The sequence below is a fragment of the Amblyraja radiata genome, chromosome 22 (assembly GCF_010909765.2).
Source record: "Amblyraja radiata isolate CabotCenter1 chromosome 22, sAmbRad1.1.pri, whole genome shotgun sequence".
In the NCBI taxonomy this organism is placed as follows: Eukaryota; Metazoa; Chordata; class Chondrichthyes; order Rajiformes; family Rajidae; genus Amblyraja; species Amblyraja radiata.
The window spans coordinates 38,503,626-38,519,864 of record NC_045977.1 but is presented as its reverse complement, the minus strand read 5'-3'; the positions used below and the strand labels follow the sequence as shown (position 1 = coordinate 38,519,864).

Genomic DNA, 16,239 nt, shown 5'->3' with positions numbered 1-16,239 from the left:
ATTCCAGTTTAAGAAGGAACTGCAGATGCTGGAAAATCGAAGGTAGACAAAAATGCTGGAGAAACTCAGCGGGTGCAGCAGCATCTATGGAGCGAAGGAAGTAGGCAACGTTTCGGGCCAAAACCCTTCTTCAGACCTAAGGAAATAGGCAACGTTTCGGGCCGAAACCCAAATGGTTTCGGCCCGAAACGTCGCCTATTTCCTTCGCTCCATAGATGCTGCTGCACCCGCTGAGTTTCTCCAGCATTTTTGTGTACCTATTAAAATATTCCAGTAGCCACATCATCATGAGACGGTGCAGAGAATGATAACGAGAAAATATCTCCATTTCACGTTCCAGCAAAAAAAAAACAATGGCAGTGGTGTGTTTTTCCTCCCCTAGGCATTTGCCGCATTCAAAGACCTACTTAACACTGTTGCTGTCGGCAATTAGGCACACACACACACACACACCCGACTGAAGAATATTGTATAAAGGTGGCACTAGCTAAGCACAAAATGCACAGTGAAAAATAAAAGCGCAATGGCGAGGGTGACTCCAATAAGATAAAAGTCACAATTAGCAACAGGACACCTTCCTTGTGCAGTGATGATGCATGGTGGGGATAATCAGTGGATGGATAATGGAGAGACAAGTGTCTAACACAAGACCACTCCACAACCACCAGTTTGGGAATGGATGTTACAAGGAAGTCTTCTGCTTCCCTCTTTTTTTTCCCCTGAAGAGTTCTTGAGAAGTGCAAGCAAGTACACAAGGACTAATGCACACACCACAGGCTATACTGCCGGGTCCAACTTCGATTCTAGTGTGGGTAATTCTGTTGTCATGGTATTACTATAACAAGTTGGGTATTGGGCAAGTGACGAGCGAGAGATCGAAGAACAATTCTCGTAGGAGCTCGATTGCAAATCATTTATGGAATTGTTCCTCAATAACCGTGGCAACTGTGTCGGGTCTGTGTTAAAGGGATAGCTTAAGTGATAGCATGCAGTAGACTTGCCCGGGGCAATTGAGTGGAATGAGCTGAGGGTTTGGTGAATGGCGTTCCAGAGAATGAAACTGCCTTCTGCAGAAAGGATGGGAGGTCGAGGATAATTTGCTACTCCGTTTACTGCATCCATTCCCAGTAATAAGCCAGCGTTAGGGAGCTCGCCTCCATTTACATCGGGAGGCTGCTAGTGGTCTTGGGCTCCGAGCCTGGCACAACCGACACACGGCCAACAATACCAGGGGTATGTCGGTAGAACAGCAGCTATGCGGTAAAGGCACATAAAGTCTTAACCGTAACTTTGCCAATATTACAGTCTCCAGAAAAGTCCCACTACAAATTAAGGAATGCTAAAGGGAATGTCATGAAGCACTGATTTCAATGCCCTGCATAGATCTGACGGCAGATCTTTAATAGCAGCTGCAGCCGAGATGAATATACAAAAAAAAAAAAGTTTCAATTTTTTTTAAAAACAAGGTGGTTGCAATATGTTGTGAAAGGCAGGCAGGCAGGCATGGCAGTCCGTGGTAGGATTCTGCAACTAACAGATGCAGCAAAGCCACGTAAAGTGCATTTAGTACTCCCAGAGGGTGGAGGAGTCAATGGCATCGGCAGATGCCTTGAGCACCCCTGCATGGTCCCCCTTTAAATACTTTCCATCGACTTTAATTGCAACCTTATTGTAGTCACAGAATTCAAACAAGAAATCCACAGGTTTATCACTGCTGCTGGTGACTGAGGAGTCACTTCCAACCATCCAATATTTCCCAGTGGAATCTGCAAAGGAATACAAGAGTATGTCAGTCAGATGGGGTTGAGAAGTGCAACCAAGTACACAAGAACCAGTGCGCACACACACACCACAGGCTATACTGCCTGGTTCAAGTTCAATTCTAGTGTCGGCAATTCTGTCACCATGTGTTACTATAAACAAGTTGGATACAAGGCAAGTGATGAACTAGAGAACATTTAGATTATGCAGGGTAAATTAGTTATAACACAAGTGATGAATTAAGAAACGTTTGCATTCCGTGAGCCGAATTGGTTATAACAATCGCAATCGGGAATTAGAGAACCACTAAAGTTACTTTGGAAATTGACAAACAGAAAAAGGCTGTCTTTGAATTAAACAGTTTAGGAGGGAAAAAAACTGTTTCCATATGACCTTCCCACAGTAGTTTTAGTTTAGTTTAGAGATACAGCGCAGAAGCAGGCCCTTTGGCCCACCGAGTCCGAACCGACCAGTGTTCCCCGCACATTAACATTATCCTACACACTAGGGGCAATTAAACATTTACACCAAGCCAATTAACCTACAAACCTGTACGTGTTTGGAGTGTGGGAGGAAGCCGAAGATCGGAAAAAACCCACGCAGGTCACGGGGAGAACGTGCAAACTCTGTACAGGCAGCACCCGTAGTCGGGATCGAACCCAGTGTGGGTGTGTGCTGTGAGGCATCAACTCCAGTGCTGCACCACCGTGCTGCCCAATAATCAGATACCATTGAGTTTTAAGAGCACAACTGATACTTCACCAATGGGTGGCTATTGAAAGTGATATTATATACACACGCACATATATTATATATATATATATTATGTGTGTGTGTACACACATATACATACACGCACACATTATATATATATATATATATATATATATATATACACACACACACACACACACACACACACACACACATATATATATACACACACATATATATATATATATATACACACACACACACACACACATATATATATATATATATATATATATATATATATATATATATATATATATATATATATACACACACACATATATATATATATATATATATATATATATATACACACATATATATATATATATATACACACACATATATATATATCACACACACATACACACACGCTTCTACTGGGACGACAGAGGGCACAATGGGCTAAGTGTTCGGCTGGCAACCAGAAGGTAGCCGGTTCGAATCCCGCTTGGAGTGCATACTGTCGTTGTGTCCTTGGGCAAGACACTTCACCCACCTTTGCCTGTGTGTGAATGTGTGTGAGTGATTGGTGGTGGTCAGAGGGGCCGTAGGGACCGTAGGCGCAGATTGGCAGCCACGCTTCCGTCAGTCTGCCCCAGGGCAGCTGTGGCTACAGAAGTAGCTTACCACCACCGAGTGTGACTGAGGAGTGAATGAATAATGCGATGTAAAGCGCCTTGAATATTAGAAAGGCGCTATATAAATCCCATCCATTATTATTATTATTACTGATGTCAAACAATATTCTAAACAATAATAACATGGAGCCTTTATTTTTAAACTTGGAGTAACAAAGAAAATAAATAGTTCTTGAAAAGATCTTTCTCTAATAACTTATTTGGAGTCGGAAACTCTTGCATAAAGTAGAAATGCTGCTCACGTTAGCAACTCACGTGGGAGAATATGAACGAGAGCATTGCTGCGGTAATGTCTAGAAGGGGAACCTCATCCACCAACATACGTCTCAGGCTCAGGGATGAGACGGTGGCATCTGTGGAACACAGTATTCCAGGAAAGTACAAAGAGTAATCGTGTGCTGATGTACCTTTGATGTTGTAAGCTCCATCGTTCAGCTCCAGGTGAAAGACATCGTATGAAGATCTGTTGGAGTCGAGGGTCCCGGTCACTTTCCTGCAGCCAATGAAGCCATGTTCTCCACGAAGGACTATGATGGGCCTGTTGATGAGTTTCATTACAAACTCCTCTGTCTCCGCTTGAACAGGGGGAGGGGGAGAAGAAGGAAGGTGTCAGCATTTCACAGGTGGTTGTCACCAGTTCAAGAGGTTTTCCGAAACCTCAGCACAGCAGCAAGGCTACGGGTCAGTAGTGTAGGAAGGAACTGCAGATGCTGGTTTAAACCGAAGATAAAGACACAAAATGCTGGAGTAACTCAGCGAGGCAGGCAGCATCTCTGGCCCATTCCTTCTCTCCAGAGACGCCGCCTGGCCCGCTGAGTTACTCCAGCATTTTGTATCTATCCAAGGCCAGATATAGGTCAAGCTTGGCAATGGCTTCCTTCAAGACCAAATAGCTTGAAAGCCAAAGCCATGAAGATTATAGTTATGGTTTAGTATTCTTGCGTGTGTAGAAGGTAAAGCTTTTGTTTGGATAATATCCATTCAAATCAGGTAATACTATACATTAATACTATCACGCTGAACGAGTAAACCAGGCGAGGCAAATACCAACGAAATAATATTCATAACACATCCATTCCTTTCAAACCACCTCTACTTGGAAAGTGGAAGAAGGAATGGTGGGTGGGGGGAGGGGGGGGGGGGGGGGGGGGGGGGGGGGGGGGGGGGGGGGGGGGTATGTTTAGATCCGCCATGATCGAATGGCAGAGTAGACGAGATGGGCCAAATGGTCTAATTCTGCTCCTATATTGCTCTTATAATGGAGATAAAGTGTGCACAAATGCGGATGTTTCACTGCAACTATTCGAAGTCAAAAGTCAAAGTGTCCTTTATTGTGGTAAATTGGATTAGTAAGTATGCAGATGATACCAAGATAGGGGGTGTTGTGGATAATGAAGAGGATTTCCAAAGTCTACAGAGTGATTTAGGCCATTTGGAAAAATGGGCTGAAAGATGGCAGATGGAGTTTAATGCTGATAAATGTGAGGTGTTACACCTTGGCAGGACAAATCAAAATAGGACGTACATGATAAATGGTAGGGAATTGAAGAATACAGTTGAACAGAGGGATCTGGGAATAACCGTGCATAGTTCCTTGAAGGTGGAATCTCATATAGATAGGGTAGTAAAGAAAGCTTTTGGTATGCTAGCCTTTATAAATCAGAGCATTAAGTATAGAAGCTGGGATGTAATGTTAAAACCTTTCGGTCTGAACGAAATGTTGTTACCTTGCAGTCATGCATATAATATAAATAACAAACACACACACAATAAACACAAATTTAACATCCACCACAGTGAGTTCACCAGGCACCTCCTCCTCACTGCGATGGAGGCAAAAGTCTTAAAGTCTAGAAGGAACTTACTTGGTGTTTCGATGCTGGCACAAAGCTGGCCGTTCTTCTTAGCGGCTACGTATTTCCCATTGACGGCCTTCAGAACAATTCTCCGCTCACGCCACTCAATCTGAAAGTAACAGTTGTCATTTCTGGAAAACCAAATGGACAAAGGATTAATCCCTTGGTCGCCATCTTCAATAGGTCAGCACAGGGCAACGGAAGAGGAAGAGAAAGCAAAGAGAAACATTGAATCTCTAACCTATCCTTAACCTCTACTGTTGTGAAGTTTACTTCGTTTAGTTCAGAGATACAGCACGGAAACAGGCCCTTCGGCCCACTGGGTCCGTGCCGACCAGTGATCACCACACATTAACACTGTCCTACATACACACACACTAGGGACATTAATATTAACATTTACCATGCCAATTAACCTACAAACCCACGCAGGTCATGGGGAGAACATACAAACTCCATACAGACAGCACCCGTAATTGGGATGGAACCCGGGCCTCTGGCGCTGTAACTCTCCTGCTGTGCCTCCGTGACTGCTGGAGCTGGGATGTTTACAGTTTTGGAAACAGGCCCTTCAGCCCACACCGACCATCAATCACCCGCCACACCCGGTCCATGCTATCCCACTTTTTCCATCCAGTCCCTGCAGATCAGAGGCAATTTCACAGAGGCCAATTAATCTGCAAACCCACACGTGTTTGGGATGTGGGAGGAAACCGGAGCAACCGGGGCAAACCCACAAGGTCGCGGGAAGAACGTGCAAACTCCACACAGGCAGCACTCGAGGCCAGGATCGAACCCAGGGCCCCTGGTGCTGTGAGGCAGCAGCTCGAACAGCTGCGCTGCCCTATGTTGAGACTGGAGGAGAAATAATGCGCGATTTAATTAAAAAGACATAAAATGAAGACTCAAGTGCCAGAGTGCCAGTACGTTAGATCAGCTCCAGGAAAGGCCAGGTCAATACTGGCGACAGTCTGGAAAGTTGCTGACAGAAATGCACTGTACTTAACCTCTGGGGAAAGGGGGTGGGTGTAAGTACACACCCAGGACTGGTACTCTGTTGTTCAACATGTCGAGTGTAACAAATATCAAAGTACGTGGGAGCCACACAGCTCCAACTGGCACAAAGTGAAGTGGTGAGAATAATGATAGTAATTTTAAATGTCTCATGCAAAAATAAAATTATATGATCGGGTAGAGAGGTGAAAGTTCAACAGTGTGATTGACAGCGTGGTCCAAAAGTAGCAAACGGGGACATTTCTCATTCGAGTCATTCTGAACAAACACCTTTATAGTGCAGCATTAGAGTGGTATCCTGTGCCCAACAGTAAACATTGCCACTTGCCCTCCTTGTAAGCTGCCTGATATTTATTGAATAGAAATAGATTTGGTCTGGCACAATGGGGCAGCGGTAGAGTTCTCCCCGTGACCGTGGCCAAGAAGGGTCTTGACCCGAAATGTCACTTTTTCATTCCTACTCTCCAGTGGGATGCTGCTTGTCCCGAGTTACTCCAGCATTTTGTGTCTACCTTTCTTGGTATTCGTTCTGAGATGGGAGAATGCAGGGATCACTGGTCGGTGCGGACTCTCTGGGCCGAAGCGTCCATATCCGCGCTATATCTCTAAACTAAACATCGGTCCGAGCTCATTTACTTAGAAGGATTCCCGCAAATCATACTATTTTGATCAAAGGCAAAACCTAGAACGGTTTGTGTTCCAATTCAGATGTGCTTTTTGAACAGTGTCGTGGCACAAATGCAAGAAATTTAAAAATTCTGCACAAGTGCGGCACGATGTCACAGCGGTAGAGTTGCTGCCTTACTGAGCCAGAGCCCCGGTTCGATCCTGACTACGGGTGCTGTCTGTACAAAGTTTGTACATTCTCCTCGTGACCATGTGGGTTTCCTCCGGGAGCTCCGGTTTCCTTCCACACTCCAAAGATATACAGGATATTTGGCGTAATAAATTGTCCCTAGTGTGCAGGATAGTGCTAATGTGCAGGGTGATCAGTGGTCAGCATGAACTCGGTGGGCCGAAGGGCCTGTTTCCACGCTGTATCTCTAAAGGGAAAGCTTCGAAGAGTTAATGTTCCAATTCAGATGCGTTTTTTTGCACAGTGACGTGGCACAAATATATAGAATTCTGCACATCATAGAGACGTATAATTTTACAACAGAATTTAAAAAAAAGCCAAATGCTTAAATTCCTCTCCCTCACTAAAAGAGCAGTATTAATTTCCAGATAACATCAGAGATGTATTTACTCGAGAATGGATGTTATGCAGCCAGTCATCCAGGTGTTGTTCCCACAAGTTTTGATTTCAATATTAGGGAGTTTTTAAAGGATCAGGCACTTCACTGAAGGCATCCAACTGAACATAAATCACAAGCCAACCTGTGATTTGACCAAATATTGGAAACTGAATCAGCACACTTCCAAATTAAAAGGGTGGTGGTGAATCTGTGGAATTCTTTGCCACAGAAGGCTGTGGAGGCCAAGTCAGTGGATAATTTTTACAGCAGAGCTAGATAGATTCTTGATCAGTACGGGTGTCAGGGGTTATGGGGAGAAGGCAGGAGAATGGGGTTAGGAGGGAGAGATAGTTCAGCCACGATTGAATGGCGGAGTAGACTTGATGGGCCGAATGGACTAATTCTGCTCCTATCACTTATGAACTTTGGTTTAGTTTAGGGATAGAGCGCGGAATGAGGCCCTTCGGCCCACCGGGTCCGTGCCGACCATCGATCCCCGCACATTAACACAATCCTACATCCACTACGGACAATTTTTTACATTTACCAAGCCAATTAACCTACAAACCTGTACGTCTTTGGAGTGTGGGAGGAAACCGAAGATCTCGGAGAAAACCCACGCAAATCACGGGGAGAACGTACAAACTCCGTACAGACAGCGCCCGTAGTCGGGATCGAACCTTGGTCTCCGACGCTGCATTTGATGTAAGGCAGCGACTCTATCGCTGAGCCACCGTGCCGTGTGCTTGCGGTTTCAAAGTAACGGACAACATTTATGACGTCTATAACTCTGTACAAAGGTTTCTTGTGGCAATGTCTCAAAGGAACATTGCAATAAGCTTATTTCAATTACAACCTAGAACTGTACACACAGCACAACGATGGACTCTTCAGCCCAGAAGACACGAGCCCAACATGATGCCAAAGCAGTCCCCTTACTTTATAGAAGCAGTAGACTGTACTCCTCCATTGGATGTCAGCGTCCAATATTTCCCATTGCAGGTCCGGAAAGCACACTTCTTGGTCTCTTTGTTGATTTCTATCTGAAAGGTTTCCTGGTCACTTTCTTCATCCTGGTTCGCAGACAGGTCCATACCTTTCAAGAACAAGTCACAGAGTTAGGAAACAGACCAAGGCAATGGCGGGACGGACAGCAATCTGACCAAATGGTGTTGATACACTTCAGACAAGGTGATCCCAGATAGACACGCTCATCTCTTCTCGTGAGGAAACAAAAACTAAAGCTAAAATAAAAGCCACGGGGAAAATGCACAAGAATCAAACCATATTGGACGTTTTTCTTGCACCGCACCCCATCTGATTTGACAAAGGACATTTATTGTCACAAACACCAATTGGTGTAGTGAAATTTGAGTTGCCATTTGCAGCACACCAATAGGAATAACACACAACATTAAAGAATTTAACATAAAGCATAAAAACATCCCTCATAATGGTTCCCACTGTGAGGGAAGGCAGCAAAGTCCTGTCCTCTTCCTCTTGTTCACCCATGGCCGAGCCTATTGAGACCTCCGCAGTTTCATGGGGAAGAAAGAAATGCAGATGCTGGTTCATACCAAAGATAGACACAAAGTGCTGGAGTAACTCAGGCAGCATCTCTGGAGAAAAAGGATGGGTGATGTGTCTGAACCCTTCATCAGTCTGAGGGAGGGTCCCGCCTCCCGCCCAGAAACGTCACCTATCCTTTTCCTCCAGAGATGTTCTCGTGAACCACCGAGTTACTCCAGCACTTTGTAACAATCTTGGTTTCATTGGGACTTTTCCCACCTATTTGGCTCTAATTTGTTGCAGAATATCCAATCCGCGGTTTCAATGGGCCAATTGCAAAGAGACAACTAGTTATAAACTTATGAAGGAACTGCAGAAGCTGGAAAAATCGAAGGTAGACAAAAATGCTGGAGAAACTCAGCGGGCGAGGCAGCATCTATGGAGCGAAGGTGACGTCTCGACCCGAAACGTCACCTATTCCTTCGCTCCATAGATGCTGCCTCGCCCGCTGAGTTTCTCCAGTATTTTTGTCTACCTGCTATTTATATGCTTGATATTTCTTCAAGGCCATTCACAACATATAACCATATAACAATTACAGCACGGAAACAAGCCATCTCGGCCCTTCTAGTCTGTGCCGAACACTTATTCTCATCTAGTCCCATCTTCCTGCACTCAGACCATAACCCTCCCTTCCTTTCCCGTCCATATACCTATCCAATTTATTTTTAAATGATAAAATCGAACCTGCCTCCACCACTTCCACTGGAAGCTCATTCCACACAGCTACCACTCTCTGAGTAAAGAAGTTCCCCCTCATGTTACCCCTAAACTTCTGTCCCTTAATTCTCAAATCATGTCCTCTTGTTTGAATCTTCCCTACTCTCAAGGGAAAAAGCTTGTCCACGTCAACTCTGTCTATCCCTCTCATCATTTTAAAGACCTCTATCAAGTCCCCCCTTAACCTTCTGCGCTCCAAAGAATAAAGACCTAACTTGTTCAACATGGAGCTGCAGATGTTGGTTTAGAAACAAAAACAAAGTGCTGGAGTAACTGAGCAGGTCCTTGGTTCGCTACAGAAAATTAGTGCCCTGATTTAAAAAAAATCTCAACCAAGACCTGCTGAAAGGGCAGACTACTTGCAAGCTTATTTCATTGGCTATTTTTGCACCGTAACATTTTAAAATCTTGTACACAAATGGCAGCAAGTTTGTGTTGGAAGGAACTGTCAGAAGCTGATTTACACCAAAGATGCACACAAAACGCTGGAGTAACTCAGTGGGTCAGGCAGCATACAGGCAGTGGGACAGGACGGGTTCTGAAGAAGGGTCTCAACCAGAAGTCTGTGGAATTCTCTGCCTCAGAGGGCGGTGGAGGCAGGTTCTCTGGATGCTTTCAAGAGAGAGCTAGATAGGGCTCTTAAAAATAGCGGAGTCCGGGGATATGGGGAGAAGGCAGGAACGGGGGGTACTGATTGGGGATGATCAGCCATGATCACATTGAATGGCGGTGCTGGCTCGAAGGGCCAAATGGCCTACTCCTGCACCTATTGTCTATTGTTAGAAACATCACCCATTCCTTCTCTGCAGAGATGCTGCCTGTCCCGGTGAGTTACTCCGGCATTTCGAGTCTATCCGATAGCAAGTTAACACCCAATGTGAGATTCTTTGAACCACCCCCACCCCCTAAAAGACAGCAATTAAATACAACACAATCAGCTAATCATGTAGCGTTGTCCTAGAAACAGGGAACATGGGAGATTACAAGACGGGAATGAATCACAATTTTAAAAGGAGGATATTTATTGTAATCATTGGGCCTTTGAAAACACCACCTAAATAGAGTGCCGTTTATATCCCTGCACTTATGCTCCACACCTGGCATGCAATTATCAATTAATTAACTCAAAAAGGATCAGCTCTCTTAAGAAGGAAGGGCCCCAATTTCTACTGGTGATACAGTATTCAGATATAGTATATGTAGGAAGCAATCGCAGATGCTGGTTTACACCGAAGATAGACACAAAATGCTGGAGTAACTAACCCAGCTGGACAGGCAGCATCTCTGGAAAGAAGGAATGGGCGACGTTTCGGTTCGAGACCCTTCTTCAGATTCCACCGAAGATGAACACAAAATGGTCTCGGTTCAAATATGGTATGTTCTGGTTTAACATTAGGATCCCATCTAAAGACACAGCTGGGCAGACTAGAGTTAGCCTCCAAACCTCTGGCCAGTTCATCGTTCCAGTATTTAACACAACCATGCTTTGAAACCAATTTTTAAGAACATTGAAAGGATGTTTTAATCTTAGAATTAGAATTAGAATTAGTTTCAAAATTAATTTCAACAAGGGGTCTAAATGTTCAAGGGGTCTGAAGGAGGGTTTCGGCCCGAAACGTTGCCTTTTTCCTTCACTCCATAGATGCTGCTGCACCCGCTGAGTTTCTCCAACATTTTTGTGTACCAGGGGTTTGTACGTTCTCCCCGTGACCGGGTGGGTTTTCTCCGGGATCTTCCGTTTCCTCCCACACTCCAAAGACGTGCAGATTTGTGGGTTAATTAGCTTGGTATAAGTGTAAATTGTCCCTGGTGTGTGTAGGGTAGTGTTAATGTGCGGGGATCGCCAGTCGACGCGGACTCGGTGGGCCGAAGGGCCTGTTTCCGCGCCTTATCTCTAAACCAAACTATAGAAATGTCCGTGTGGCTTTAGGCAAAGATTTTGATGGAAACCTGCCAAATATTTCCTGCCCCAACACTCGCCCAAATAACCTGGAGGAAATTAAAACAGCAACACTAATTCTTTTGAGGAGTGGCCGGAAAAGGAATCAAAGGGATTCGGATCAGCTTGTTAGAACTGCAGTGAGGAAACAGCTGCATAATTACTTGTAGTCAAATGTATTTGGGAATGGAAAACTACAGGGCTCGGAGTCACAGGGCATCAGTTGGTTGATTCATGGGTTCGTATCGGTAGACCACAAGAGCATCGAAACCTGTGTCCAGGATTCCCCACGGCGGTCTGGGGTGATGGAAGAAAAGGGACTGAAGGAGGGAGGAGGGCAAGTACAGGGGTGACACTGTGGTGGAGCAGGGGAAGAGTTGCTGCCTCGTAGCGCCAGAGACCCGGGTTCGATCCCGACTAATGAATGGGTAAACCATTTAGGACTGAGATGAGGAAACACTTTTTCACCCAGAGAGTTGTGAATCTGTGGAATTCTCTGCCACGGAAGGCTGTGGAGGCCGATTCACTGGATGTTTACAAGAGAGGGTCAGATTTAGTTCTTAGTGCTAAAGGAATCAAGGGATATGGGGGGGGGGGGAAAGCTGGAACGGGGTACTGATTTTAGATGGTCAGCCATGATCATATTGAATGGCGGTGCTGGCTCGAAGGGCTGAATGGCCTACTCCTGCACCTACTACATGTGTGACGGTAGACAAAAGTGCTGGAGAAACTCGGCGGGTGCAGCAGCATCTATGGAGCGAAGGAAATAGGCAACGTTTCGGGCCGAAACCCTTTGGGTTTCGGCCCGAAACGTTGCCTATTTCCTTGGGTCCGACGAAGGGTTTCGGCCCAAAACGTTGCCTATTTCCTTCGCTCCATGGATGCTGCTGCACCCGCTGAGTTTCTCCAGCACTTTTGTCTACCTTCGATTTTCCAGCATCTGCAGTTCCTTCTTAAACACAGAGGTTGCCAAGCATGGGTGAAGATTCCTTCAACTTAAACGAGTTCAAGGAGAAACACCAGCCAAAGCGCTAGTGGGGGGAGGGGGGGGAAAGGAACATTTGCCAAGAACACAAAAGGTTTTGCAAGCTGAGATGAGAGAGAGCAATCCAGGACCCATTTTACAAGTGTCAGCCCAACCAGACGATGCAGAAACACTTCACCGCCCAGTAATTCAACAAAGCATTGGGCCTCAAGGCATAACATCACACAAAGGCAGCACAGGTTCGTGGAAAGCTGACAAAGAGGAGCGCTCTGGGCTTTGCTCAGTGTGGCTTAGAAATAAAACGTACATGAGAGGCATGGGACTCTGGTGGTGGGGAGAGAGGTTTTAATATTGGCATAGTACTAAAATGGATCTTGTGGGAAGACAAAATTGCTGGAGAAATTTGCCACATTTGCAATTTCATTGTACAGCCACATTTGCATTTTCTCCGGCAATTTTGTCTACCTTCGATTTTCCAGCGCCCGCAGTTCCTTCTTGAACATTTTAGATCTTGTGGGGGCCTGATGGAGGTGACATCGCAGGTTTTAACCATTTAATATTTCATGGGGATCATAAGTTATGGGAGAAGAATTAGGCCATTCGGGTTGGATCCTGGCTACGGGCGCTGTCTGTACGGAGTTTGCACGTTCTCCCCGTGACCAGGTGGGTTTTCTCCGAGATCTTCGGCTTCCTCCCACACTCCAAAGACCGTGGACCATACAGTGAAAACCTTCCGTTGCGAGCTAACCAGTCACTGGAAAGACAATGCATGATTACAATCCACACTGATCAAGGGAATGTCATTTAGTGCAAGATAAAGTCTGATTAACGACAGTCCCAGGGTCTCCAATGAGGTAGATGGGAGGTCAGGACCGCTCTCTAGTTGGTGGTAGTGGTTCAAATATTTGCAGTGGGTGTGTGGTACAATCTCATAGACAATAAACAATAGGTGCAGGAGTCGGCCATTCGGCCCTTCGAACCAGCACCGCCATTCAATGCGATCATGGCTGATCATCCACAATCAGTATTTAAGAAGGAACTGCAGATGCTGGAAAATCGAAGGTACACAAAAATGCTGGAGAAACTCAGCGGGTGCAGCAGCATCTATGGAGCGAAGGAAATAGGCAATAGTTCCTTTGCTCCATAGATGCTGCTGCACCCGCTGAGTTTCTCCAGCATTTTTGTGTACCATCCACAATCAGTACCCTGTTCCTGCCTTCTCCCCATATCCCCTGACTATTTTTAAGAGCCATATCAAGCTCTCTCTTGAAAATATCCAGAGAACTGGCCTCCACCGCCCTCTGAGGCAGAGAATTCCACAGACTCACAACTCTCTGGGTGAAAAAGTGTTTCCTCATCTCCGTTCTCAATGCTTTACCTCTTATTCGTAAACTGTGGCCCCTGGTTCTGGACTCCCGCAACATCGGGAACATGTTTCCTGCCTCTAGCGTGTCCAAACCCTTAATAATCTTATATGTTTCAATACCTTCTGTGGCAGAGAATTCCACAGATTCACCACTCTGTGTGAAAAATGTTACTGCTTGGTAATACAAGTCAAAATAATGTACAACCATAACACCTTAGCTAAGATAAGACCAGGAGAGCAGCATTAACTCTTAAAGGCCATTTAGGAATATGGGGGGAAAGAAAAAGTAAATTACCAGTCTGGCACAGTCCACATGACATCCAGCCATTTGTTTTGTAAAATGAAAGTAAGTGTGCTGGCTCTGGGCAGGAGGTTTACAAGAATGATTCCAGGAATGAGTGGGTTCGCATATGATGTGCGTTTGACAGCCTGTACTGGGCCTGTAATCGCTGGAGTTTAGAGGGTTGAGGAGGGGACCTCATTGAAACTTACAGAATAATGAGCGACAAAGATAGAGTGGATGTGGAGAGGATGTTTCCACTGGTGGGAGAGTCTAGGACTAGAGGGCACAGCCTCAGAATTAAAGGCCGCTCTTTTAGAAAGGAGGTGAGGAGGAACTTCTTTAGTCAGAGGGTAGTTAATCTGTGCCATACAGGGCTGTGGAGGCCAAGTCAGTGGATATTTTTAAAGGCAGAGATAGATAAACTCTTGATTAGAAATTGTGTCAAGGGTTATGGGGAGAAGGCAGGAGAATGGGATTAGGAGGCCGAGATCAGCCATGATTGAATGGTGGAGTGGACTAATTCTACTCCTATAACTATCACATTGAATTAATGACTTGAAGTGCTGGCTTGAAGGGCCGAATGGCCTCCTCCTGCACCTATTGTCTATTGTCTCTCACTCGTGGACTTGTGAAAGGTGCAGCTTCAATGCTGATCATTGCTGCAGCATTAGTAATGGTCCTTGCCTTTCAGTGAGTGTTTACCGCAGATAGACAAGGCAGCTTTCATGAACAAAACGCTGAACAAAACCACAATTACACCTACGTGAAAATCAAGCAAAGGGCTCACACGTCCGTGAAACCCATTCGTCAGGACTTTAAGTCATAATATGCGTGTGGTTTACAGGAGTCAGCAAAAGAAATGGAATCCAACAAGAGAGTTAGCAATAACTACACCCTGGTCCCTGTCACAATAGACAATAGGTGCAGGAGTAGGACATTTGGCCCATCTAGCCAGCACTGACCAGCGATCCCCGCACATTAACACTATCCTACACACACTAGGAACAATGTACAAATACACCAATTAACCCACAGACCTGCACGTCTTTGGAATGTGGGAGGAAACTGAAGATCTCAGAGAAAACCCACGCGGTCATGGGGAGAACGTACAAACTCCATACAGACAGCACCCGTGGTCGGTATCGAACCGGGGTCTCCGGCGCTGCAAGCGTTGTAAGGCAGCAACTCTACCGCTGCGCCACCGTGGCCGCTCAAGTTGCTTATTCCATTCTCACCAAATCTTTCATCACACGCAGACTGTGCCACCAGACTGGACATGGAAGCAAATGATTCCAAGAAACGTGAACCAAACAGCGAGCCTGGACAGCCGCTGCTCGTGGAGATTACATGGGACACACAAGTAAATTAAAAAATACAATCCCCACACTTTCAACAGCGCAAAGCGTTTAAGGTGAAATAAATTCCCAGTCTTGAGTGCCGAATGTACATCAGCAAACAGCAGTCTGTGTTACATCACTGTTTTAACACTCGTGTTAAAGAGCAGAGCAGCTGCAGAAAGCAAGTTTAATCGAGGACAAAGGCTCATTTAAACACTGGTTACAATAGGGATCCATTCCCCAAGAACTGCCCATGAGATTTCTCTACGGAAATGTCCACTTTCCAGAGCCTCCCCTCACCGTAAATCACTACATGTACTTGTTACAACTCTTCCGTTTCACCAAATAATCACCCCACTCTACCCATAATTAAACTAATTGATTATATATATATATATATATATATATATATAGTCAATAATGAATGCCATTAAACATATTAGCCTACTAGCTTGCAAAATGCTTTCACATTGTGCAGGAGAATGTGTGTGCATTGGGATTTTTACTTCCAGTCATTCTAGACCCAAGACACCCCTGTAACAATGAATAAACTGCGCTTATTCAAACTACTTTAGGAACTACTCGCCCAGGTTTAGTTTAGTTTGGTTTAGAGATAGTGCTTCAGGCCCTTCAACCCACCGGGTCCGCGCCAACCAGCGATCCCCGCACACTAACGCTACACTGCACAAGCTAAGGACAATTTACACTTATACCAAGCCAATGAACCTATAAACCTGTATGTCCTTGGAGCGTGGGAGG

The 16,239-nt window shown here is 45.3% G+C and overlaps 1 protein-coding gene across 1 annotated transcript in view; it reads right to left on the bottom strand.

Moving 5' to 3' along the window:
- Window positions 1-717: 717 nt before the first annotated feature.
- The window catches only part of fscn1 (fascin actin-bundling protein 1), a 36,822-nt gene continuing 21,300 nt past the window's right edge, over window positions 718-16,239 (bottom strand). Inside the window, exons 2-5 of the mRNA XM_033041103.1 lie at window positions 8,221-8,377; window positions 5,042-5,163; window positions 3,584-3,751; window positions 718-1,766 (exon numbers count right to left, since the gene is read on the bottom strand). Coding sequence (XP_032896994.1) covers window positions 1,564-1,766; window positions 3,584-3,751; window positions 5,042-5,163; window positions 8,221-8,377 — 650 coding nt within the window. The 3' untranslated portion in view covers window positions 718-1,563. The remainder of the gene's footprint in view (window positions 1,767-3,583; window positions 3,752-5,041; window positions 5,164-8,220; window positions 8,378-16,239) is intronic.